Source organism: Podarcis bocagei (assembly GCF_964188305.1).
Source record: "Podarcis bocagei genome assembly, chromosome: 10".
Classification (NCBI taxonomy): Eukaryota; Metazoa; Chordata; class Lepidosauria; order Squamata; family Lacertidae; genus Podarcis; species Podarcis bocagei.
In genome coordinates, this window is record NC_138135.1 from 54,430,757 (window position 1) to 54,458,046 (window position 27,290).

Sequence of the window (27,290 nt, forward strand, 5' to 3'; positions counted from 1 at the left end):
AACAGAGTGGCCAAGAGGAAATGGAACACACACACACCCCGGATCCCACAAAACAGGTCCAATTTAAATTGCACAATTGCAGGAAGCTTTTATGTGTCTCCTCCCACCCCCCCCCCCAAAACCACCATGAGATCATACCTGTCCACAACTGAACCTGAAGAATCATGGCCCATGGGCCAGGACTCAGCTTTGCTGCTACACAGCAGCCTGAAGGGGGAGAAGGCGGAGTGACTCCACCTGCAACTGATTAGCCTTCAAGGACACAGAGGAGAAGGCACTGATGAGAACCAGCTGGCTTCAGCCTTCTTAAACAGAGCTCTCAGCAGCAACCAGATGCTGGAAACATGCTTGCCTTTGCCTTCTGAATAGCTGTGACAAATTTTGAAACGGATGAAGTGTGATTGCTGAACAGGATGGACTACTGACCTATAAATTACCGTACCTTGTTCCTTTGTGCTTTCCATCTGGACCCTTCACTTGTGACCACTGGATTCCCTGACCACTGGATGGTATGACCATGTGGATTGCTGATTACGTGACCCTCGAAATGGATTTGACTTCGTTTGCTGACTCTGCTAAGCATATCTCAGAGACTCTTCTGTTTGTCTGGCCTCACATTGCACAAAGCTCTATGTGCTTGGCAATGGAACTACAACATCATTTTCCAACACTGACATGCACAAAAAGATAGATCCTCCACCATCAAACATAAATGGTAATGGCAGGTGTCTTCCGTGACTTGGTACAGTGGTACCTTGGGTTACAGACGCTTCAAGTTACAGACTCCGCTAAGCCAGAAATAATACCTCAGGTTAAGAACTTTGCTTCAGGATGAGAACAGAAATTGTGCGGCGGCAGCGGCAGGCCCCATTAGCTAAAGTGGTACCTCAGGTTAAGAACAGTTTCAGGTTAAGAACAGACCTCCAGAACAAATTACCGTAAGTTCTTAACCCGAGGTACCACTGCAGTTGCTTCAGCATCCTATGCAAATATTATGAGGATCCACAAGGATGTGAGCCTTGGATCAATGCCCTTCCCTTCACATATTCAGTTGACACCAACCCTGATGGTTATTAGAAATCTTGTAAAAACATTTCTATTGACTCAGGCAGTTGGCTAGTTGATTTGAGGGAGGTGCTTTGCCATTCTCAGTGCTGATGTGTACTTTCAATTCATTATTGCTGTGGTTTGATGTTTTAAAATATTTTTTATTGTACATTTTTAAGTTGTACCCTGCTCTGGGATTGATTTTAATGAAGAACAGGTTATGAATCATCTAAATAAATAGCAATCATAAATAAAAGGTTGGCAAGCCTAGAAGATGCAGCAAAGAATATTTTGATCTTTCTTTCTGCAACGATGGTGTCAGTAGTGACTTAACCTTCCATCTACTTCCTACAACGCTGCTTCACTCTCCATGCTTGCCATTGCCCTCTGAATAGCTGTGACAAATTTTGAAACAGATGAAGTGTGATTGCTGAACAGGATGGACTACTGACCTATAAATTAGCTAGTGTAACTTTGGATTCGAGGCATGTCACAAGCTTAGCTGTGTCATTTTTACATATTCTGCTTGAAGCACCGTATCACCCAGTTACAAGGAAACATTCTGAGGTTAGGGGTTTTCCAGTGAACCACAAAATATGAGCTAATTGGCCACAAACCCACATTCTTTAATTACATACCAATTTCCCTGGATATTTGCAGCTTTTGGCTATCTCAGGCGTTCAAACATTTTACGCAGAAAAAAAACATATGGCACCTACAATGTGTGAGTTGGGTTAACAGTGTATTTAGACCAGGAGAGGGGAATCTGCATTTAATTCAGATGAAACACAGTGTGAACATGTCACAGTCACCCTAACTTACCTCACAGAGAATACAATGGGATAACTTCATATATGCCATCTTGAGCTCCTTGGAAAAATGTGTGGGAAAGAAAAATAGAGGAGCAGGATGGGAACTATTTTTTCTATGTCTTTCCTGAAAATTTAATTGTTTCAGCTGCAGGCTAAAACAAAGCGCAACACAGGAAAGCAAGAAGTTAAGCAATGAGCAAGTAAGAAATACATACAACGTAACAGAAACACAGAAAGAAACAATCCCACATCAAGCAAAGATCAAGGTCAAAATCAAGGTCACAAATCACAATATGAGAGCCAAAGCATTTTTGTCATAGGTTTACAATTGTCAGGGGAAATGTACCACCAGAAATCTCCTTGTTGAACATGTCATGGTACTTTCTTTAGAAACTTATTCCGAAATAACAGTGAAACATAGCGAAACCACAGTGATGTAGACTGAAAGGCATTTCACATCACTCTTCTTTAATAGGGCCAATTGTTGTAACCCCAGTAAAGTCAAAGTCCTCCTTAAATTATACCTAGAGAAATATTTTTTTTCATTCCATGCAGCAGTGTTACCATTGAATACCAAGGTGCTTTGACAATAAAAACAATTTTCTATTGAAGTAATTCCTAGAAAAATGTTGTGATCTAAATGGGAAGCATCTCTCAACTCTGATCTTAGCTGAAAGATTTGCTCTTAGCAATTATCAGGACAAGGAGTACATGGAGGGGGTCAGTATATAAGAGTTATTTCCCAAAATGGTCAATAATGGTCCCATGTGCCTGGCCCCACATAGCTTCCACATGATTCCTTCATCTTCAGTCAAGTCTGCTCTGAATAATTTCCCCAACATCCCATATAGGAGAGCAACAGCGCCCTACTCCCCACAACATTTTGATCTGTGTTTCGAAGCCACATACAATGCCCATACAAAGCCCAATCCAATTTTGTTCATTCACCGGTGGTGAAGGAGGGTTGTAATAAGGTGCAGCAGGAAATGGCTTGCCATCATCTAGTATAATTCCTAAGGGAATTATGGGAAATGAAATGGCAACTGCGAATGGGAGCTTTCCTCTTAGGGCTCTTATTGGAGGGTGGGAAGATTGTCAGAATCATGGATGGGGAGGGAAAGGTTAAGTCTCTCCTCTCTATGTACTGCGGTCCCAATGACTAATGCCTTCAACTTTTTTTTTTTAAAAAAAATACCCTTACGGTGCCTCATAGTGATGAATTTAGCATCACCACTAGTTTGACCCATAAAGTTTAGTGTCATAGCTCAACATTTTGCAAGCATATTGCTATCATCTTTTTTGTGAGGCAGAATTATAATATGGAGTTTCTGATGGATGAGCCTGGCAGAATTACTCAGGAACACATCTGCAATGTACAATAAATAGAAAACTATTTAATAGAAAACTATTTAACACCCCACCACCCCAAATCCCAGGAAAACACGAGGGGGGGGGGACAGAAAAAAAAGAAGTTTCACAAAGTTTCATCCACTTTCATCTGTTGAGCCTATAATTAATCTATTTTTACCTTTTGTGTGATCTTAAGAGTATAAAAAGTAGAATATTTAAGGCTAGGGATGATGATAACAATCTGTTCGATATTATTGCATGAGACTGAACAGCAAGTGAAATTTTAAAACCACATTTATTTTAATACAAAATGTGTTGCACCATTACAGAAGTAATCTCCTCTGTGTATTTTCACATGCATGGATAAATTTAGCATCTACATTTAATTGTAAAATTACGCTGGTCTCCAATACTGTTGGTAAATCTTTGTAGGAATGTTTTATCCTTTTTGTGCTTTTTCAATCAGTGCTGCATATCTGTTTTCCAGCTCTAAGTGTTGCCATGCTTATAAGGTGAGTTTTTCAAATTGTGCTTAATTTATACTACAGTGGTGCCCCGCAAGACGAAATTAATTCGTTCCGCATTTTTTGTCGTCTAGCGAATTTTTCGTCTTGCGAAGCACGAAATCCCATAGGAATGCATTGAAAATCAATTAATGCGTTCCTATGGTCAAAAAAAGTCCAAACAAAGCCAAATTTGGTACAACAACAGTTTATTAACTGCTCTTTAAAGTCACACATACTGTAAAGAGCAGTTCAAAAATTGAAGGGAAAATAAATTAACTTTATAAACAAAACATGTCTTTGTTTTTAGACAAAGGAAACAAAGCCGCGAGACGTTTTCGTCTTGCGAAGCAAGCCCATAGGGAAATTTCGTCTTGCGAGGCAAATCGCGAACGGAAAAACCTTTCGTCTAGCGAGTTTTTTGTCTTGCGAGGCATTCGTCTTGCGGGGCACTACTGTATAAGTTAACCCATACTATAGGTCCCATAGTATATGCATCAAAGCTGCAACAAGTGTGCTGTGATTAAGTGAAAAGCAATAACACAACCTATAATGATATTGGGTGCAATCTGTCAAGTACTGCTGCTGTGCCACCTCCATTCCTTAAGGACCTGCACAAAAAATGGATAGAAGTTTCACAGTAGCAGCCTAACGGGCATGTTATCTCAAATTTTGAATTACATATATTTAGGTAGATGCTTTAAAATACCATGCACTCTGTTGGTTAGAGTACTTCTTACACAGTACAACAAAAGCATTTTCAAACACCTAGAAGCATATAGCATCTACACTTTAAGTGTATTTACAAATTCAACAAAATATCTACATATAAAAAGCTTACTTAAAATTAAACTTGATGCAAGTTATGAAAAACCAATTTATTGGCAAATGAAACTGAGCATTCCTTCAACCATAGGTTGTTATATAAAATTTCATATTTGGAGGTAACCATTTCTGTGATATTGATTGTGTGTGTGTTTGCAGAAAACATTCTAACAGATGATAGTGGTAATTTATGACTAAACTTACTTAACATTTGTCAAATTTCACTTGAATGCTGTGGCTCTTGAGTAGCAGCTTCATGCCAAGCATAATGGTAAAAGTGGTGTCAGAGGGTCTTGGGCTTACTGGGAAAGGAAAGGTGCTTTTGTGAGCATGGTATCTTAGAATATCATGAGCTTTTTTGTGTTTCCCTGTGTTAGCAAAATATACTAATTCAGCCATCTTTGTGTAAACTGCATAAGGCCATGAAAGTGTAAGTTGCATTAGCTTGTCTATAGTTTATCTCCAGAAAAGAAACTTTAATGAGTTTTATATCACATAAAAACAAACTCTTATGTACCTGTTGAACATATCTGGGAATTTAACAATAATTAAATTACTTTGGCAATGATGTCAGTTCATTAGTCATATACTATTGTACCAGCTTGCTGAGGTGCAACACAAACCACAGGGAGCATTTCCTTCACAAGTTCCATCAAAATGAACTGAATTGTGAATTTTGAATTTGCAACTTTTCATTTCAATGCTACCTTGCACAAGAAAAGTTCCCGATTGGTTATGACCAGCTACAGTACATTATTGAATGTACACTTATATAAAGGCACTGAATGTATTTTGCCCTGTATGGTTTCTGGAATATTTCTATATCATTTGAAAATTTCACTTCCATAACTGTATAAATTCCAAAATGCATTTCAATGCATGTTGTTGTATGTCCTAAAAAAAGAGAAAGATACAATGTACATTGGATGTCAAAAAGAGAACACTGTGCTGCAGTAATACTTGGATTAGAAAGGCTACAAGAGGAGCAAAGAGCAGGTATCAGGATCTCAGTAAGCATCAGCAAATGCAAGTATCATACTTAAAAGTCATTTATCAATCATATACTGTACATACTGTTCCTAACTGTCTTGCAAAAAGACATAATGATATCTAGACAATTAAGTCACCAATTTCACAACAATGTCCACAAAGACATTGAAGTTCTATATAATACTACTATAACACTCTGACAATGAAAATGGGCTTCATATCCAGGGATTCAGTTGAGGACTGCATAACGAAGTATCAAAACCATTTTCAGTGGCATAAACTGGCTTTGCCCGGGACGTATGCAGCGCTTCACATGCATTATACTGTACTTTTCATTATTCTTAGTTGACGTTGCTCTTTTTTTAGTCTTGTAAAAAAGCAAGTATCTGTGCAAAATGTTTTGCATTCTGAGTCATACTAACATACCACTTACTGTTATATAGTTTAACAGTTTCACCTATATGTACTTATTACATAAACACTTTGCCGTGTAGAATATTTGTTTCCTTCATGTCCAAAAAGTGGGGGAGATGTACAAATGCTTGAAAATAATAATAATGGAAATGTAGTATGAATGGGGCAAGAGTTCTTTTTTTTCAATTAGACAAATGAATTCATTGCGTTAACAGGTGAAGGAGCCTCAGAACTTTCGTTCCCTTCTGCGGGTTCTTTCTCTTTTTTACCACTGTATTGTCCAATAAAGGAGCCATCCTCATTGAACTGACCATTAACTCCTTCTCCATAGTCAACTAAACTATCATCGCTGTCCTCTTTTTTCACAGTCCTGTCTGAAGGTGTCCTGCTTCCCTTTTTTAGAGGCTTGTGGTCATCAGCATCACTGAAAAAATAAAGGGTTTTTAAGAAAAGAAACAATTAACATATAACTTAGACAAGCTGCAAAAACAAATCATGCATGCTGGTTTTTGAAAAGTATGTGTAGTCCCACAGTCCTTTAGTAAACTCAATCACAGGGTGAAGACAAATTAATACAATGTATGAATACGTGGTGCAGTAATGGTTTAAACGCAGGATTTCTCCAGCGGTGGAAGTGCGTTTTCCCCACCGTGCAAGGCTTCACAGTGACAAATTCAGGTCCCATTTTTGAAGCAATGTAGAAAAAGTTGCAAGCATTAGAAAGGGCCCCTTGTTCTTCAGATATGAAGCTTATGGTGTGCTGTGAAATTAGTCTGTTAAAACTTTTTATTCTCAATTCCTGAATATGAATGAGGAATGAATTTGATTAAATGAAGAAAAAAAACAAACAAACCGAGATTCTCCCCAGTATTAGAAAAATACAATAAACAAAGTGTTGTATTTGGAGCAATTTGTTACATTACACACACCAGGCTTGAAATTGATAACCTTACCTTTCAAGAGACCTACATATTCCATTAAAAGGGTGCAGAAGAAACAAATGAAAACAGCCTAAGAAGAAAAGCAAAGTCCATATCCTGATAGTGATCAGTGTTTAGTTAAATGAAAACCAGATCTTAATTCACAACATATTTAAATCAAACTTCAAGAGTGAATGAATATTTTGGAAAGAATTGTTAGCAGCTGGAAGAAATGGTTTACACTCGGTCTTAGCTTTTGCTTGAGACAGTATAGGTAACTGTGTACAAAGGTGGTTTTGCTGCCTGGAGCATATCTCAATGGAAATCTTGACAAATACCATCTGCATATACTGAAGGAACATGCAGCATGTCCTAATTTCAGCAACTGAGCAGATATGCATTCATGGCTAGCAGTCTCCACAACTTGGGCCACAGTGCCAGGCAGTAAGCAATGGTCCATACCAGCATCTTCCTAGTCTACATGCAGAGAGGACTGTTTTGCTAGAAGTTGCAGACAATGCAGCTTATTAGCAGTATAAGAACAGAACCATACTTTATCAGACTTGTGTATAACCCATTTCCACACAGGAAGATCTCATACCACTTTATGCCACGTGTATTTTCCATTTCAGTATCACACCATTAGCATGGGAAGTAACATCATTTGTGGCATCCTTGTGATTATTTCCTGTACATCAGGGGTGGCCAACTCCCAAGAGACTGCGATCTATTCACAGAGTTAAAAACTGGCAGTGATCTACCCCATTTTGGGGGGTTCAGGTCAAAGTTGTTGAACTTTTTTTGGGGAGGGATGAGGAAAGCTCTATTTTTGGGGGGTGCAGAGCAAAAATGTTGAGCTTCTTTTAGGGGAGCCAAAGTTGTTGAGTTTCTTTGGGGATAGTCAGTGATCTACCACAGACGTCCAATGATCTGCCATTAGGTCATGATCTACCTGTTGGACGTGCCTGCTGTACATGATGCCAAAAGGTGTAGGACACAACCATGTGGAAATGGCTTCTGCACTCTACTGTTAATGTTATCAATCAGTCCTGAGATTAACTATGAACCTGGGTGAGATGTTTGTTGATGCTCTACGTCAGCGTTGTCTCTGCTTAAAATCTTATCATACCTCCCTACCCACTTTTATCATGCCCACTTCTATCATCGTCTACATGACTAACAGGGACTACCGCAGACTGTGCAGGTTTACCCTATTGTGTATGTAGCTGCTTGCTTGTGCCCATCTACAAGCACAGGGACTTTTCATACAGACATATCTATGGGCCACATTTGTGATTTTTGTGTGCAGAGCCACAGGTGTGCAGGGTATGAGGATTTCCCTTTCATTTGAAGTACCCATCCTGTATTCCTCCTTTGGCACAGCCCAGTATATCCACCGACAGCAAGGTTAGTTCCCTACTGCATCCAATCTCATCATTGCTTTGTCCTGCCACTATAACCTGGTACTCCTCTGAGCCTTCTCTTGTAACCTCCAATATCTTTTATGCCCATCTGTTATGCAAGGTTCAACTGTCTGGTTTAAGCATACAGTAAGCCCACAGCTTATGCACATTTAACTTGTGTGCATTCAGCTTTACGCACTTGGCAAAAAAGAATTTTTTTGAAAGGGGACAGGCATCTGGGGGGGGGGGATCCTACCTGCCACTGAACCCAATATGTTTTGACGATACAGTGGTGCCCCGCAAGACGAAATTAATTCGTTCCGCAATTTTTGTCGTCTAGCGAATTTTTCGTCTTGCGAAGCACGAAATCCCATAGGAATGCATTGAAAATCAATTAATGCGTTCCTATGGTCAAAAAAAGTCCAAACAAAGCCAAATTTGGCACAACAACAGTTTATTAACTGCTCTTTAAAGTCACACACACTGTAAAGAGCAGTTCAAAAATTTAAGGGAAAATAAATTAACTTTATAAACAAAACATGTCTTTGTTTTTAGTCAAAGAAAAAAAGTCGCGAGACGTTTTCGTCTTGCGAAGCAAGCCCATAGGGGAAATTCGTCTTGCGAGGCAAATCGCGAACAGAAAAACCTTTCGTCTAGCGAGTTTTTTGTATTGCGAGGCATTCGTCTTGCGGGGCACCACTGTATGTGATTTTTGCTTTGAAGCGATTCCTGAAACATTACCCCATGTAAGTTGCAGGCTTACTATACTGGAGAGGTATTGGGAATAGGACAACAGATGTGTTCTCTCTCCCTCTCTCTTTTTTTTTACAACAGAATGTTTAGACTACTCCAAACTCATCTCTACTTGCAGTGTTTGTGAAATCCTTTCTATCAAGATACATTATCTCATGGGCGAATTCTGCTGTTTCTTTTCTCTTAGGGGATATATCCTTGACCTTAAGATCTCAGACTCTGTTCAGATAATCTCTCTCTTGCCTTCTACAAAGAGAAACTTCAGAGCTCCCTTCTGAATTTCCAGGTAGCAAAAGAATTATGCGTTCACTCAAGAGTTGTCAGATTCTAAATGTAGATCAAAATAATCCTTTGAATCTCACAATAAGCTGTTTGTGATGCATCTAGAAAGGAAATTTGGCAGGTTAGACTTTTATCCCACAAAATATCATTGTGTAGTAGAGGGGGGGAAGGTTATTTGAATCCATCTTAAGACATTCTATATTAGAGTGGACCATAAGATAATTTCCAACCAGTAACATACCAGGAACAAAACTGCATGCCTCTTCATATGACGCTGGAAAATCTCTTAAGATTCCCTTTTCCCAGTCTGACCATGGCACTACTTAACTGTTGGTGTCAAAGACTACATATCTTACACATTCAATATGAATATTAACTGAAAAGTACCGAAGTGGTAAACCCATTTAATTTGAAGAGCCCCAAAAAACACTAATGGAGGCATGGGAAGAGAAAGCAGCATAACCCCAATTTGTTTACTCAGTTCAATAAAACTTACCCCCTATTAAGCATGTTGAGGATTGCAGATTGAATTTGGTGCAGAACATCACATTATTATTATGGCTGCAAACTACTTGTTACAGCAGCTTGAAATAAATTGAGGAATATGAGTTTGTTTTGAATTTCTGAGCACACATCACAGCAAATTCAGGAAAAAATGTTGATTTCTATTCAGGGAAGCACTATGGAGATTTCTTATTCAAGCTATGTATTGCAAGCTCAGATATGTGTCTTTCCCTTCCATTTCTCCATTTATAACAACAACACTCTAATATATGCATTAGACAATACTGTATAATAAGATATAAGCTCCCAATTATAAAACCATGAAACCAGCTTTTCACTGCAATTATATGCATTTTTGTTCAAAATGATGATAGCCACAGTGGTTATTTTTAACACACTGGAAATGTGTTGCAAACAAAGATGGCTGTGTCCCTTGAATATTGACTTGTGTTTCCCCTCTGGCTTGGTTCTGCATTCCCTAGACTTGAGTGAACATTGTAGTTTCTTTCACTTATTGGAGTCCAGTGGATTTCCAACTCTGTCTTCCATTACTTCCACATTTATTCTTCATTCCTAAAGGCTTGTTTCACAATATGCATTGGCTATCTTTGTAACAAAATGGATGTAATCTATAAATATTATCCAAAGGAAACAATTATATCTTTTGAAATTTAAAGGAAATACAGTTAAACTAGAATATATCATTCTCCCACCAAGTTAGAAAAAAGACAACAAGTTACCTCTCATTGTATTGCATAAATAGGGTGAAATTACAATAGTTACACAGACAAATTGAAAACCAGCCATAGCTCTTATATATGTTTAAAATTAACTATTTCCTTTAACTTATTTGACTTATCTAACATGCATGTTGCAAGAAACAACAAGAAGACACATATATTTATATAAAAAGTACACAGTATTGAGTCTGTAGAGGGGGAAGATGGTATTTAAGTCATGCAAATGTAAATCAAGACACTCCATAGAAAATATCTAGAGTTAGTCCAAATTAAGCATTTTGAAATCCCATTTCATTTTAATAGGAAGTTGAGTATGTGCCTCTACTAAAGTAATGGTCATCTGTATTGCCTTCCAAAGCAATGAAGAGAATATTAACTATTCCTCTGGATTTCTGATCTGGTAAGATAGGCTGGACGAAAAGATGACAGGTTAGTTATGATAATGTGTTGGATCCAAAGTTTTAATTCATTGAAGGAAAGAACCACGCGTGGAATGACACATTCTAGTGAACGTAGAATTGGTGCATTTTATGGTGACTTTTGGAAAATATGAAAGGATAAATAAATATATTAAACTAAGGTTGGGAGCCACTTTTAGCCAGAAGGCTTGATGAAAGTACCGTATTTTTCGCTCTATAACACGCACCTGACCATAACACGCACATCGTTTTTAGAGGAGGAAAACAAGGGAAAAAACATTCTGAATGAAACAGTGGATGTATCATTTTTGTGCTTCATGCTGTGGCCACAGACATGTGATCTGATGGTGAATTTGGGGTGACCCAATGCAAAAATCCTGAGAATTCCTGTGGATCCATGCTTTGTAACCACATTTTTGCACCACTGCAGCCCCAGGCAACAGTGGGTGCATGTTTTTTTGGTGCAGGCTGTAGCCATGGACATGCTATGTGATCTGATGGTGAATTTGGGGTGACCCAATGCAAAGATCCTGGGAATCCCTGTGGATTCATGCTTTGTAACCACATTTTTGCACCATTGCAGCCCCAGGCAACAGTGGGTGTGTGATTTTTTTGGTGCAGGCTGTAGCCATGGACATGCTATGTGATCTGATGGTGAATTTGGGGTGACCCAATGCAAAGATCCTGAGGATCCATATGGATCTATGCTTTGTAACCACATTTTAAGTGGGGAGCGAAGGAAAAACAAAGAAGGGACATGAGAGGGGTGTGCAGAGAAGCAGCTGGCTAAGAATGCAGGAGAGGGATTTAACGGGAGGGAGGAAAGAAAGGCAAAAGTTTCTCCCCACCCAAGCCAGCCATATCTCTCTCTCTCTCTCTCTCTCTCTCTCTCTCTCTCTCCCTCCCGCCCCTCTCTCTCTTTCTCCCTCCCCCTCTCTCTCTCCCTCTCCCCCTGCAGCACCGGAGCACAGAGAGGAAGGACACTCTGCTTTCCCCTCTGCTTGCCTGGAGGGGAGGGGCTTTCCCTGCTCTTTGTTCTGTTTCAGCAAACACAGCAAGGAAACAGAGGAGGGTGGGCAGTAAGACCCTGAGGCAGAATGCAGGAAAGCAGCCGCTTCCTCTTTTCAGGTTTCCCTTCTCCATGAAGCGCGATTTGATTTTTGCCTGGTTTTTCGGCTCCAGGGACCACACATTCGCTCAATAACACGCACAGACATTTCCCCTTCCTTTTTAGGAGAAAAAATCTGCGTGTTATAGAGGGGAAAATACGGTAGTTAACTCTTCACAGAGTGACCATTTGTCAATCCCCTGACCTCATTTGACATTAGGCACAGAAGAGGTAAAGCTCTGACTGTAAAGAAACAATCAAGAGTTCACTCCTGATTGTTTCTTTGAAGTGGCTTAACCTTTGGTGCAGTTTGAATTTGGTGTCTTCTCCTGTCATACTGTTGTCAGATCAGATACACTTGAGAGCAACTGGGATATCCAAGTGTATCTGATCCCTGCTGAAAGCAGTGCAACGTAAGGCACCACATTCAAATAGTGATGAATTTAAGCTGCAAATGAATTCGATGTTTGTAGCTGTGGCTTTATCAGTCCTGAGCCTGATGTCAGGTGAGGGACATATGGGCATGGCTTGGCCAAAACTATCTGGTGGTCCAAATGGGGCTTGATGGACCTAATTAGGCCTACAGGCTGGACATTCTCTACCATTATCTTAAATTAAATGTTAACCTGATAGATTTCCTCAGAAGTAGAATTAACATGTTCACTATCATTTCTACCACTGTGATACAGGTCTGCATCAGTGAAGAGAAATTCCTAAATAGAATCACTCCTGTGATGAAAAGTCATGTGTATACAGTGGTACCTCTGGTTACATATGCTTCAGGTTACATACGCTTCAGGTTACAGACTCCGCTAACCCAGAAAAGTATCTCGGGTTAAGAACTTTGCTTCAGGATAGGAACAGAAATCGTGTGCCAGTGGCATGGTGGCAGCGGGAGGCCCCATTAGCTAAAGTGGACCTCAGGTTAAGAACAGACCTCTGGAAAGAATTAAGTTCTTAACCTGAGGTACCACTGTGACAAATTCACACTTGTGATTTATTCTCACTAATAATAAAAAAGGAACTCAAGTGAATACAACAAATTAAAATTAAAGAGTGATGTGCATAGGTGATCATACTTTGAGAATAACTAGTTAACTATCACCCAAAGTTTTGCATTATGCATTAAATACAAACATGCACCTGTACACGCATTAACCACAAAATAGAAATGCCACCTGCGAAATAATCATATGCATTCACAGATCCAAATATTTCTGAGCTCTCCTTTTTTCTTTTGAATACTATGAATATATCTTTTGATTTGTGTTTCAACGAAATTCACAATCACCCACCAAAGACAGATCTGGTTGGGTGGTATACCATGAATAAAGCACAAAGGGTTTGAAATACATAATACGTTTCATTGCATTGTTGTATCCTATGCTTTGTAGCACAAAATATTTGGATTTAACTGAAAAACTATACATACTCTTTTTTAAAAGGGGATCATAAGCAGTTTTCAAATCTTGTATATATTTCACACAAAATGTTTCAAAAGTAACATGTAGTGGCACTAACTTCAGAAAGCAGTTTTATTTATTACCGTAGAATACAGGACTTTTTTTTTTTAATTCAAGGAAATAAGTTCTTTTCATCAGTTTCTCTTTCATTCTTATTTCTTTTATGTTTATTTTACAGTTATAATCTAAATAATGAAAAAATACTTACACAGCTGGTTGCATTGTTTCTGTGATTTTTCTATATGCTAGTAATGATGCAGAGTCTAATGTCTGTATAATTAAAAAACAAACAAGAACAAAACTGCAGATTTACACGAGTGTGTGTACCTGCACGGAAGTGGACACTGGCGTGAGTGCACAGTTACAGCATATGCAAAAATCAGATTTGGAAATTGGGTTCCCTTGGTGTTTTGCACACTAAAAAAGGAAGTGAAAACAATGTTCCCATAGGGATTGCAGCAAATAAATAGCTCAGGAACCAAGGGAGCCCCCTTTCAGTGAGTAAGGAACATGTTCAAAGCAGCACAACGTGTGTGTGTGTGTGTGTGTGTGTGTGTGTGTGTTTAGGGGGGGGCCAGATAAATAAATTCAAGATTACTAGATGCTGGGAAACAGGAATGGTGGCAGAGGTCCCAATTGAAGAAGGCTGAGAACTAAGTTCTATTAATCCAATTGAATGAAGAGAGAATAGTAGCCATCTTGAGAGCAGATACCAGGAGTTAATTACCGCAGGCTAGCAATACGTTCCATAAACTGGATCAATGGAATGAACATTTATTACATCTGTCAAATATAATGTCCAGATGTTAAAGAAGAACGGGAGATTATTCCTCTAACAATTGTGCAGAAGAGGAAATGTCGGCAGGTGAAGCTGCTTTCATACCTATATGCCGAAGCAACTCCCACTGAAATGCCTTCTTCTGCGTAACTAGTAGAAGGAGCAACTATCACATCTGTTTCTGGTCACCTGAGAAAAGTCAAATAGACTATGTGCACTGGACTGACTTCTTCTATGAACACTAGCCACTTTAGGCTGCAGAGCTAAGATAGGGCTCTCATGCAGTGACAGGTTTTCCCCCCTGTGATGTCAGGGAAACATGCAAAGCTTGGGACAATGCAGGAGAATCCCCTTCTCACATAGTCATGAGCATCTGGCATTCCATGGCAAAGCAGGAACAAGTGCTGCTAGGGCAGCTTCCCAATACTGCTGAATTAATCCAGCAGCCATCCAGCTATTGCCAGACTCCAGCTCCCACCAGCCTCAGCCAGCATGGCCCATAATCAGGGATGATGGGAGTTGTAGTCCAGCAACAACTCAAGGGGCTACAGATTCTCCATTCCTGCCCATACAAAGTCACTTGAAAGTAAGTTCCAATGAATGTTGACCACAAAAGAAAGGCATTCTGTATATGTTTAGGCGTCTTGATGATCTTTTAAAACACTGCTTGAGTTGAAACTCTGCACACACTCAGAGGCACTCTATTCAAGGCACCTAAATACCTAAGGCACCTAAATACCTAAATGTATTTAGATGTCCTAATCTGTATCATTCACGAAAGAATGTGAAACACCTTTTGCCATGGCACAGACAGAAATAAGAGAATCACATTACCAAGATGAATATTTATTAGTTGCTTTACGCATAGAAATGACTCAAAGCGACTTACAAACACAAAAAAAATACTAAAACCAATTGCAATTGGCACAATCAGTAAAAAGCCTATTTGTCTATACAAATAAAAGCAGATTCTGCCACACCAAAAGAGGCATGGAAAGTAAATCCATTTTGCTCATGTGGTTAAGTAAAACATGTCTTCAAAATATTCTATAGATGGGAATTTAGCTGCTGAATTCTAGATTTTGCCTTTAACTCAAAAGGGATTCCTTCCAGGAATAACACAATATCACTTACTCAAGTATGATACATTGTACAAAAGAATGTTCTGCTCTCTACTTCAAGATGGCATATTCTTTGCCCTTCAAATTTGTTAATGTAGATAATTGTTAATGTATATTGAAGATGCACAGAAAGGAAGATGTCTCCCAGATGTCTCCTGGGAGAAGAACCAAAGTCTTGATTCTTACTGGAAAATTAATGTTGATTTGTTGCTAAGAAATATACTTCAGAAGGAAGATTGATTGTGTTGTTGTGGACTTTAAAGAGCTCCACATTAAGGGTTGTGGCTTTTTGGCATTTTTACAGTAGCGTTATTTCTAATGATGATTTAATATAATACCAGGAATGTTCTCTTTTCCTGCTTAGATAGCCTCAAAACCTATACATTTTTTTTAAATTGACTTCCTTTGCAGATGAATACTTACATACTGAAATCTTTGAAATTAAGATCAACAACTGAAAAATATCCTTCAAAACTTAAAACAGAATGTTTTCCCCCTCCTCCAAGTATATCAGTAAGTAGCATGAATACTGGAACAATTACAAAGAAAATATGGATTGTAGGATATATGAATTTTATTGTCAGATGAGGCATTACAATAGCAAGTTCGCTCCAATACTTGCTATTTACAAGTAGAATGTCAGTTTTAATAAACTAATAAGTTGAGCAACGTTTAAATGAAGTTTTATATTACATAAGAACATAATTCTAAAAGTTGTATTATAGAAGGTGATATCAGATGTTAGCTACACATCAGAGTAGAACTGAAATTAATGGAATTAATGTTTATTTCAGGGGGGGGTCTGTTCTGAATATATCACCTGTTACTCATGTTGTGATGTATTTAATTGTGGCCCTTCCCTGATGGAAGGTTCTTTGATTTAACAAAGGCTTCTGTGAATTAAAGAAGGTATTTTTCTGCCAATTTCCCCTTTCTCTTGCAGCCCTGCCCCCCAGCAGGACCTCCTATGCTGCTCCAAAGAAATAAAAAATTAAAAAGTCCCCAGACCCTCTAGAATAGACTTGGCAACAGGGGACAGGAGGCAGAAGATCAAAAATCTGTTCCCTTGTTGTTCTGTTTATGGAAGCCTCCACTGGATCAAAGTGCTTTCCTTCAGTGGAAGAACAGCTCTCTGGCCAAATTAGAACTTCCCTCTTTTTACTTATACATAACCATTTCCCCCCCTTTACTGTTACGAGTTTTATGAAACAAATAGCAAACTTGAAGGTGATGGATGAGATACATAACAAAGTGAGAAGATGGCTGTAAAGGGCATAAGTAAACAGAAGCCAAATAATATTTGGGGGTGAAACAGAGCAGTAAAAGAAATGCATCAAAAAGTTTTACAAATTCTTAGTAAACTTTGTCACATCATTCCAACGACATTGCATTCATTACCTGTTAATAATCTTTTCACTTCAGGGGCAGGCAGATGCAATAACGAGTCAAAAAGCAGAAGGCTGGTTTGTCTGTGCATGCACCCATTGAGCAGATTAACATGCAAAATAACTCAAAATATGATTAGCACTATATTCAGCTAAAAAAATCACTGGAACAAGGAAGAATACAGTAACACACATTGCAGTGGAAGGGGAAGGAACTTGGTAGGATATATTGAGTTGACTGGCAGCTTTTAATGGTGGCTCTGAGAGCACAACTGTCTCTCACTTCAGGGGAAAAATAGAGAGATACCCAAAATTATTCAGTATGCACTACTTTTTCCTAAATGCCTTGAAGAGAAAAAGATTAAACTGCTTTGATCTCATCCTAATTCTTAATATACAGAATCGGAATCCGGATATGTTGGTATGCTTCCAATATCTACAAGATGCCTAAATCAATGGGACCAGAAGAGAAAGGAGATAAAGGACCAATTTTTGACATCCCAGAAGTATAAATTTTATGCTATAAAACAATTTAAAAGGCCTTCAGGATAATTACAAATTTACCTTATCTCACTAGGGATTTTGTTTTGACAAATTGGCTTCAGTAGGCCTACATTATTTCAGTTACAATCAAATCACTTCCTATGAAATAAATCTCTACATTGCTTAGCTTTTAGTAATATCTAGAATATGAAGTATATTGCAAATTTTTATTTTAACTACAAGTAGCAGGTCAACACTTTAAAAAAAATAGACAAAATGTTTTAAAATAACATTTTTACAAATGATTTCCCCATTGTTAAAACAAGTAATTTTAAAGGATATCATTCAAAGTTTTTCAAAAGTAAGGAAAAGTACCCCTTCCTGGATACTGAGACAGATACTAGGTTTTCGACTGTAAAGCTCAGGGTATCCTGGGGTATGTCATGTATAAAATTTGCATCAGTTTTACAGATAAAGATGGTTGTTTTGAGGTTCTACAACTCATAACTATTTGGCTCTTGAGAATGAAACTCCTAAAGGTGGAATTGCCAGAGTGCTGGTCAAACTCTGACATCACAGGGCCCCTATATTACTTGAGTGGCAGGAGAAGGAGCCATGCTGCACTGGTAATGTTTGAAATGCTAATAGAAGACTATGTTCAGGATTGCAGTGTTGATTTTCTTGTAAAGGTAGGACATATTGAATTGGCTGGCAGGTGTTATTGGTTTAATTTTTTAGTAATGCACCACTTTGCGAAGATACCAATATGAAATGCATTTTCAAATCAGTCTAAAGAAGCAAGCGCATTTTAAAAATATTCTGTGGCAATGATGGAAGTCTGTCTGGATATGAAGCACTCTTAGATAATAAAATGGCCCAAGGGAATACAAGACCCTCTGAATCAGTTTTACAATGCTGTTGTATTATAGGAACGTAGGCACTGCAGCCACTCCCACTGAGATGAAATAACTGGATTATCTGGACTAACAATACAGTATATGACCTAGGAACTTGAGTTTTCTTAAATGATATAGGAATGGTTGGTTAATTTCAGCCAGAACTGTTGGAACTAAGAAGTGCTGGGGCTACTATTTTGAACACAATTTTAAAAATAAGGGGCAGGGGACCCCTTTGTGAATTTTATGAAACCAGAAGTCAAACTCTACAGAGAGACTTTAAATATTGTGCTGGCTGAGCAAAACAGAAAGTACTAATTAGATATTTATGATTATGGTATACATCCATCTTGTATACCTCAGTCTAGATCACTAACACGTGTGTGTGTGTGTGTGTGTGTGTGTGTGTGTGTGTGTGTGTGTGTTTCCACTTTGAGACTCCTATATCCCCTTGTAAATCGGGGGGGGGGGAATGTATCCAGTATGGATAACAAATGACACAGTTGGTTAAATAATCTACTTATTCCCCTATTCCCCTAGTGAAAAGAAGGCAATCGACCAGAGGCAGCGAGAGTGATACCGAAAGAGTTTAAAACTGATACTGCATTTAAAATTGATCAAGAAACCATGTGAAATAGCTTCTCATTCCCCTTGTGTCAGCTTTTTATTGACTGAAACTATTTTTGCTTCCTGGAAAGCATTTATGCCAGAAGTCTCCTCTTGGTACATTTGTGACTTCTTTGAATGTTATACCCTTTCATATTCATGAGATGGAAGGACCACAAACCTTTCCCTCTTTTTAACCTAGTGGGGAACTGATAGGCTGTGTGACACCTGTGAGGATAATAAAGAAAAGAAGTGGAACAGTGTATTTTCCTTTTCAGCTGTTGGAGGGATTTCTTCTGTTGGGCATAATCTTTGAAAACCTGTCCCAAGCCTTCTCCAAACAAAGTTCCACTACAGTATGGTGGGGATAACAGCTGGTATTTCATGCCTAGGTCCAAGGGCCAATGATGCAACCAGCTAGCCCTCCATGCCACTGTGAGACATGCTATGTTTTTAACTGTGAGTTCGAGAGAATCCTGGGCAGCATCATGAATGAAATTAGCTGCAATTCTACACAGAATACGTGTTCTCCACTTGCTTGAAGGTGACTTCAGTGTGCCTCCCCTTATTGCTTGCTCCTTTTCCAGCCAGGCTAATAAAGCCCTAGACGCATAGGCAGAATAAAGGGATACTCTAAGCTGGGCTGAAACTAAGCTGAATGATCTCTTGATCATAGCCTCAACCTTTTTATCAAGTGGATCTTTGGGGACATAGCCCGCAACTCCAGAGAAGCATGTCTTAGCATTTCCACTGGCTGCTGCAGTATCTATCTTGGGTATGGTGCCCCAAAACACAGCTTTGTCCACTGGAAGAGGATACAGTTCATGTAGAATTGCTGGAGCTACATGTCTTACATTGGGTTTATTCCAGATTTTATGGATTAGCTTTTGAACAGCTGAATGAACCGGAAGGGATTTATCTATCATGCTACTTTCTGCAGACTGTTCAATTTTGTGGTGTTTTAACTGTAGTTCTTTCTGAATATGCTTGAATAAGTAGTTCTGAGTCTCCATTTTGAACCTACATATGGGCTCACTATCCTTTTCTACTTCCAGTAAGGAAGCAAATGATACTTCTTCATTCTCAGGAGGCGACTCATCCCCCAACTCACTGTGAAATTTAGGATTTTTTGTAGAAGCTGAATTTTTTCCCACACTGTCCACAGCTTCAGGTACCGATAACCGGCAGTGCTCTCTAGTTGCTTCATAGGAGGCCACAGTAATCACTGTGTGTAACGCCTCGGGGTCCATTATTGAAGAAGGTCCAGCCTGCATGGCAGAAGCTACAGCATTTTTGGCCACAGCATGGGTATCCTTCAAAATGGTAGTAGTTTTGGGTAATACTACAGACGTCATTAGTGAACTATTGTCAGAGTTGGAGCAACTACAAGCAATACTAGGAGCACCAGAAGGTCTTACCTTCTTGACTTGGCCCCTGTAGTTGTCTTCTGAATCTGAGTTGGGGCCTATTGTGTGGTTGAACCACTGTTGTGAAGAGGCTGGGCCCTTGGTGGACCTTTGCTGATATTGGGGACGTTGTCCTACCTGAGAATCTGACCCTTCATCCAGGTCTGTTATTTGCTGCCGCAGAGTGTGGTATCTAGAAACACCCTCAGGCTGCCATTCCGTTGGTTTATTTTTCCTCTTACATAGTGAAGGGGAGATGGAATTTACTTTTAAATGCTTTGGAGAGTTCCTGACTCTCCTGTGAGAGGTCTCTGATCTGGTGATGACGGATTGCTCTCCTGACCTTCTGGATAGGTTGGCTCTCTGAGACCACACAGACACTGCTTTGGTAAAGGCAGGGTCTGCCTCGGGAAAACGAGTGACATTGCTACATTCTCTCTTTCTTCCTTTGTCCGTTTTCTTTACTGTCCACGGAGACATGGACCTGAAGTGATGAAAAAAGTTCAAAATACTCAAATTCTTGGGGGGGAAATGAAACAAAAAAAGTTTCCCTCAAAGACACACTGAATCATATTTTAGAACTGCCTGAGGCAGCATGAACCAGGAAAGTGATTAATGGTAGCAATGTTCGGCTGCACAAAAGTTACAGACACATATTCCGTGATTTGAATATTTGCTTGCATCTGCTCTGTCTCTAAAGAGAAAAGGGAGCAAATCCTATTACCTGTGAATGCCGCAGGAACTTGTGTCTAAAAGGAGATTTTTTAGCAAAATGAATTAGATGAGTGACTTCTTAAAAAATACATAAAATCTGGTAGTAAAGGTTCATGCAATCATTTACTTAACCGTACAACTAACTGACGATGGCATAGATGATTTCACACATTAACATGCTAGTTGTTTCAAGACATAGACTAAAATCCTGGCTTAGGTCCCACATGATAATAGATTTGATGATCACATCTAGAACTGAGTTGCCCAACAAAAACTCACCAGAGAATTGGCATAATTCTGCATGACTATGAGGTAGTACGGGAACAGAAAGCTATCATAGGTACAAGTTAGCATTTGAATAACTTCCCTTTGCGAACAATTCTGTCAATACTTAATTGCTTTAGGCCAATATTATTAGCCCAAATCTTTTATAATTATTGTTACCCAGCAACAATGAAATACAAAACCTAATCACCTTTAAAAGTTTCTGCATTGTAAGTGCCATAGAACAACACAGGACCTATTCTTTGGCATTCAGAATCATACAATACACAGCTTAGAACAATTAAATGAAAGACTAATTTCCTATAGATAGAAAGCTACAAAAATATACTGAACTCATTAAAAATGACAATTAGAGCACTACAGTACATGACATACAAGAAACAAAGTATTTAAAATGATACATAAACATATATTAAAATATGATAGAACGCACAAACAAAACACAAAAGGCTAACCTTTTAAATAAATCATCCTTTCTTGTTTAAACCAACACATTGGATTAAAATGATAAAGCTTTCTTTGAATTATATTATATATTGTTATTAGTAGTTTGAATAGCATGCCTTTGTGAGGCAAGAAATACAGCTAATTTATTATTCTTATTAGATAACAATGAACTGGCTTTGAACTTAACAAAGTTCAGCTAATTTGAAACTACCACCTAATTTTTATCCATTCAAGTTGATGATTTTTACCCTTCATATATCACTTAGCTATTTTTTCCCTACTGTTGAACAAGAAGCCTAGAATTCATCTATGTTTGATTATTACACTACCAAGACAGAAAACAAAATCTGAGTACCACTGAAGTCCATTATATTTTTTACTACTAAGCCTGGATTTAATACAGGACATTCATATATTTTGCTTTATTCCTGCTTTGAAAGGAATAAGGCAGAAAGATTAAATAATAAGTAAAAATAAAAATCACACATGCACAAAACTGCCCCAAAATCACAGTGAACACTGGAAGCAAATATATGAGACATATGAATGAAGTAAAACCCTGGATCCAAATTTGTTTTAAGTATTCGGTTAGCAATACTGCAATTTGGATCTGTATTTTACATTTCTGGTTGATCATAATGCATGATCTTAAGATTTTCCACATAGGTTGCAATCCTTGCACTCTTACCTGGGGGTAAGCCCCAATGAACACAATGGTACTTACTTCTGAGTAAACATGCATAGGATTGCTCCGATAGATTGTAATCCACAGAGGCTGTGTGGGAACAAGGCTACCAGAAGACGATGAGACACTGAGGGAACTTCCACAACTTCCTCTAGAAACATTCCTACAGCAGTGGAGATGCTGCCATGCCTTGCCATACCTTATGTTATGCTTTGCCACAATTACTGCACCCACAGAATTTCAAATTCCCCTTACAGTTAAGTGGATCATTAACTATCAGCTATGTTGGTATCTATGCCTGTGAATTGCCTTGCAATGGTAATGGCAATGGGGCTATGGTCCTACATCAATATATTTGTGGGTGACACCACATGATATTCTTAATGTTGGTGAGACATCATGTTTGAGGATGCTGAGCTGGTGAAGCTACTAACACCTCCAGTATTAAATACTTCTGAATGGTGTGGAGCAAGTGTTAAAAATAAGTAATTCTCTTCAAAATCAAGCAGACATGACCCGTACGAATTAACCTAATTGCTTACCTGTATTCGCCAAGTGTTCCGTCGTCTTCTTTCATAGGCTGTATTTCCGGGTCACCATGAGCATCCTCTTTTTCTTTCACTAAAACATACAAATGAAGGATAACAATTAGCAAGGGCTGGAAGTGTGATGCATGCCAACCCCTAGTGGGGTGTGTGCTTTCTGAAGGACCCTGTGTGCTGCAGCAGCTGTTTGCCAGTCACCTAACCCTTGCAATCTCCATCTCCTACTGCAGTTAGGAAGGGAAGGACTGCCTTGGTTCATGCTGGAATCACCCTGGAATCCAGCAGAGCATTACTATTATTAAGGATAAACTGGGCTGCAACTATATCCATAAAGATCTACAGACAGAATGCTGATCTTCATCATAACACACTGCAATTTTCTTTTGGGTTGCATCCCGCAAGAGCATTTTCTAAAGAAGCGTCTACTGCAGAAACAGCAGAAAAGAGGGATCTGGTATTATTTTAGGCTTTGTAACTTGCAGGAGTTATATCATACTTTCTTTAGCTGATTTTTATATTTATATTCAGTTTTAGTTGAAGTGTACTTGTATGTTTGATTTCCATGTAATTTGTTTTAAATCAAGTTGAATTGTCTTTAGACCAGTTTTATTATCATCACCAGTATGAAAGGAAGGAAAAGGTCTCACCCACCCTCAGATATGACTAATAAACCCAAATCTAAATAAAGTAAAAGAGATCATGTTGCTTGTGCAACACAGACCATGCCTGCCATTTATAATTCCAATAGTTAATAGGTTTGCATCTTTAGTGGACACTAATAGGTCATATCAGATCACTAATGATACCAAGTCTCCAGAACAAAAAAATACAGAAGCTCCTTTGATGGATAACCCTCATTCAGAGCCCAATAAGTGTGGGATGCCTTTGCCCAGAGTTACCGTGGCCCATAGATTGCAGCAAACTACTCAGCGAGGTTTTGCCCAGTATCTTGTTTGTGTGGTGGGCTCATGGGAAAACGCTATAATACTGTCTGAGCAACCCTCTATAATTAACCAGTTTAAGAGTGAGAAGACTCCAGGGATTGACTATACCCCAAAAGACTTTATAAAAGTAAACCAGCACTGGTGAATACAATTGGTGGTTGCCCTTCTTGTTACAATAAATAGTTCTGGTATGATCCCTTCCAGTTGGAAGAGAACAAGCTAATGACCCAGGAAACTATAGACTTAACTATTTTCTATTAGCTATGGGGGAAGTTATATACTAGGTTCCTAACCAAGATTTAATGTTCTTCCATCCGAAATGCTTTGGGGAAGGTATGTTGGGAAACCTCTTTGCTCAAGGGTATGCCCTGTAATAGAATATGCCCCTCTGCTTTGTGATTCCTACGCTGGAATTCAGCAGCATACAATTGGATCTTTACGGAGCAAACTACCAGGAATGTCAATTCAATTTTATGTTAAATATCCAATGGAAGATACAACCCCAAAAATGTCACCGATAGAAGCTAAATTTCTATCAGTAGCATGAGAAAATGAAAATTTCATTATTTGAAATTGGAAGGATTATTTTCAGGGTTGAACTCAAGATTACAATAGTTCTATATAATTGCATTTATGTCACACTTTTGAATCTGTAATCGCTGCCAAGTTAAGTTGCTTCAAATTCTTAAGATTTCACAAAAATTCCAGAAATAAATCTGAATCAAATTACAGATCCAAAGAGCAGCACAAGTAGTTCTCTACTCCCAGTTTCTTCCCACACCATATGGCGAACTGTTTTATCTAATACTGCAGCTCTACCCACACGAAAGACTTCCATGCAGGCAACAAAACTTCTTTTTCCTCTCATGCTGCCTCTAGGCCTCAACATACCCTCAAAATCAGCCCCAGGCGGTTGGGAGACCCTCCAGATTTTGAGGAAATCAGGGGGAGGAGACAGAAATCCCATTGAATCAGTAGAAGTCAGTTTGCTCAGCATGGATAAAACCCAAAGTGCCTTTCAAGGCAGTTTGCGATATGACCCAAGGAACTACTGTGAAAAGATTTATTTTATTTTATTTTATTATTTATTTTATTTTATTTTATTTTATTTTATTTTATTTTATTTTATTTTATTTTATTAAAAACCCCAATCACTTGGGTTCCTTGATGTAGTAATCTGGATTTGGGCAATTAAGAGTAGATAATATATTAAATGTAAATAGAATTAAATATTTGAATTCACAGTGCAACATATCGTACCTGGATATTTTCCACCTTTATTTCTCCGTATGAAACAAACTATTAGCAAAATCAGGATGAGAAGAGCAACTGCGCACATAAGACCAATGAACCATCCTTGAGTAGCAATGTCAACCTGCCGGCTTGCCTTTGCTAGAAAATGGAAAAGGATTAATTATTATTCCCAAATATCCATTACATTAGAGTAATTTCACTCACAACCATTCTGTAAAAACATTCTATGTATTAATTTTGCATCAGAAGAATGACACTGAATGTGGTATCTAAGAACATTTGACCTCCGAATGGATTTGCAGCAAGGTTAATTAATGATGCTCAACATTGTGATTTGATTTATTTAGAATGCTTCATATGTCATGGATCTGTAATATTTGCTTCTTTAGCATACTCTACTTATTTTGCTAACTGATACCTATATATGGAGGTGGCTATGGCTAATATTTTTATAATGCAAAATTTGGAGGAAAGTCATTGAGTCCATAGCTTTGTGCAGAAAGGATGCATAATTTTACCAGTGAGATTATAGCACATTCCTAAAGCAGATTTTAAAGTCAACGATGACAGTCAAATTAGTTCAGTCAAGCAGGTTCCTACACTTGCTCATCAGTATATGAAATTAATTGATCTGTGGAATTAAGCAGCATGATCCACTTGAAGGCATTACTTATGCACAGTAGATTCACCTTTCTGCAAAAGGAAGTGCAACAAGATTTCTATGTAGATATTTACAAGTTTCACAGTTGTACTCTACAGGATTACTGCACTGTGGTTTTGAAAATGCATTCTTTATAAAAATAAGAGGTGATTATGGTAAGGTCTGGGGTTCTTTTATAAAGTATGTGAAAAATAACCTTACGCACCAACATAGCTAGTGATTAAAATACATAAAACTTTGACTTTCCAATGAATATATTAACATTTTATTATTTTTAAAAGTCCATTTTCTTAATAGAGAAACCTGAAATTTTCCAAACATGCAGTTATGAGGAATTAAGTTTAGGGTCAAACATTAAAGGAAGACATGCACATATAACATTCAAATGTATTCTGAAATTTCATGCCAACTAAACGAAACACTCCATGCATAATGTACCAAATATGTAACAAGAAAAGACAGTAACTTACTTCTGCAGCTTCTGATATTCCTTGCATACCAGGATACTGTTTATCCTGCTAAGGAGTACGCATTTCTAAAACCCAGTTGATGGAATCTAACTGGTACCCTTGTGCTTTTGATCCAGCAATGCCTCTGTTAATGGATGAGCTAGAGAGGAAATTGTAGCTGTTTCCTCCTTTCCTCTGCTCCTCTCTGGAGCCCATTTTTAGATGTACTGGAGGCTACAGGGATAAAATAACCACTATCACTTTTCTTCCATTAGCAGATACATCCACTGGATCAAAAACACTTCTGTGAGCACAAGGGTATCAACTGGATTCCTCCCAAGTTTTGTTTGTTTGTTTGTTTGTTTGTTTACATAAACTTTTGTAGTTGTGTTGCACAAATTGTTTTCTTTAAGCACACTGCTAATTTCCCCTGATGAATACAGAAGCTGCAAGTACATAGGAACGGGCCGTGCTACGCTTAATTAATATGAAATAATGTCTTATCATGACGAACAAGAACTCTTTCAGAGACCACAAACATGTTATGTAGATTTGAGTCTAATCTGGGGTTTCAGACCACCACCCTGCCTTGCCCCATTTTACCTCCTCATATTTATTGTCACTAAGCAAGAATTTAGATGCTGAATTATTCCATTTAGTTTGAGAAATGACAATTCGCTGCTACATTATGGCAATGTAATTATCTTGCCACGCTTGTCTTCATTTTGGCTTTCTCTGCATTTCCTATAAATAAAACTCAGGAAAATGCAGAAGAATTGTACTAAGTCAATCCATGAGCATGGAAAGAAATTGTCCCCACTATCTTCCTGCTACTTTCTTGCCCCTCTTTAACTGTCCCCGGCACTATCCAAAACACATTTCCCCTTTCCCCTTCCCTTGGTGATGAAAGGAACAAGCAAGGCAGCTCCACACCTTCTCTCCACTACTAACAGCATGAAAAGGTCCAAGGGACAATAGGAGATGTTCTTCTAAACAAGGACTTCCCCTTGCATGTTCACTAGCATTCAGGGCCCTCTATAGGTTGCGTGTCTTGTGGTATGGGCTGTCTACACTGCATCAGAGCACCTACACCTCTTC

The 27,290-nt window shown here is 38.5% G+C and overlaps 1 protein-coding gene across 17 annotated transcripts in view; it reads right to left on the reverse strand.

Annotated features, from left to right (window-relative positions):
• Nucleotides 1-4,170: 4,170 nt before the first annotated feature.
• The window catches only part of NRCAM (neuronal cell adhesion molecule), a 150,291-nt gene continuing 127,171 nt past the window's right edge, over nucleotides 4,171-27,290 (reverse strand). For 15 of the 17 annotated variants that reach the window (XM_081211446.1, XM_081211449.1, XM_081211447.1 and 12 more), the window contains 3 exons: nucleotides 25,089-25,220; nucleotides 22,882-22,960; nucleotides 4,171-6,365 (listed from right to left, as the gene is read on the reverse strand). In XM_081211446.1, the coding sequence (XP_081067572.1) occupies nucleotides 6,128-6,365; nucleotides 22,882-22,960; nucleotides 25,089-25,220 (449 nt within the window). In that variant the 3' untranslated portion in view covers nucleotides 4,171-6,127. Of the gene's footprint in view, nucleotides 6,366-13,741; nucleotides 13,804-22,869; nucleotides 22,961-25,088; nucleotides 25,221-27,290 lie in introns of all 17 variants that reach the window. The other 2 variants (XR_014012533.1, XM_081211435.1) reach the window with 2 other exon arrangements.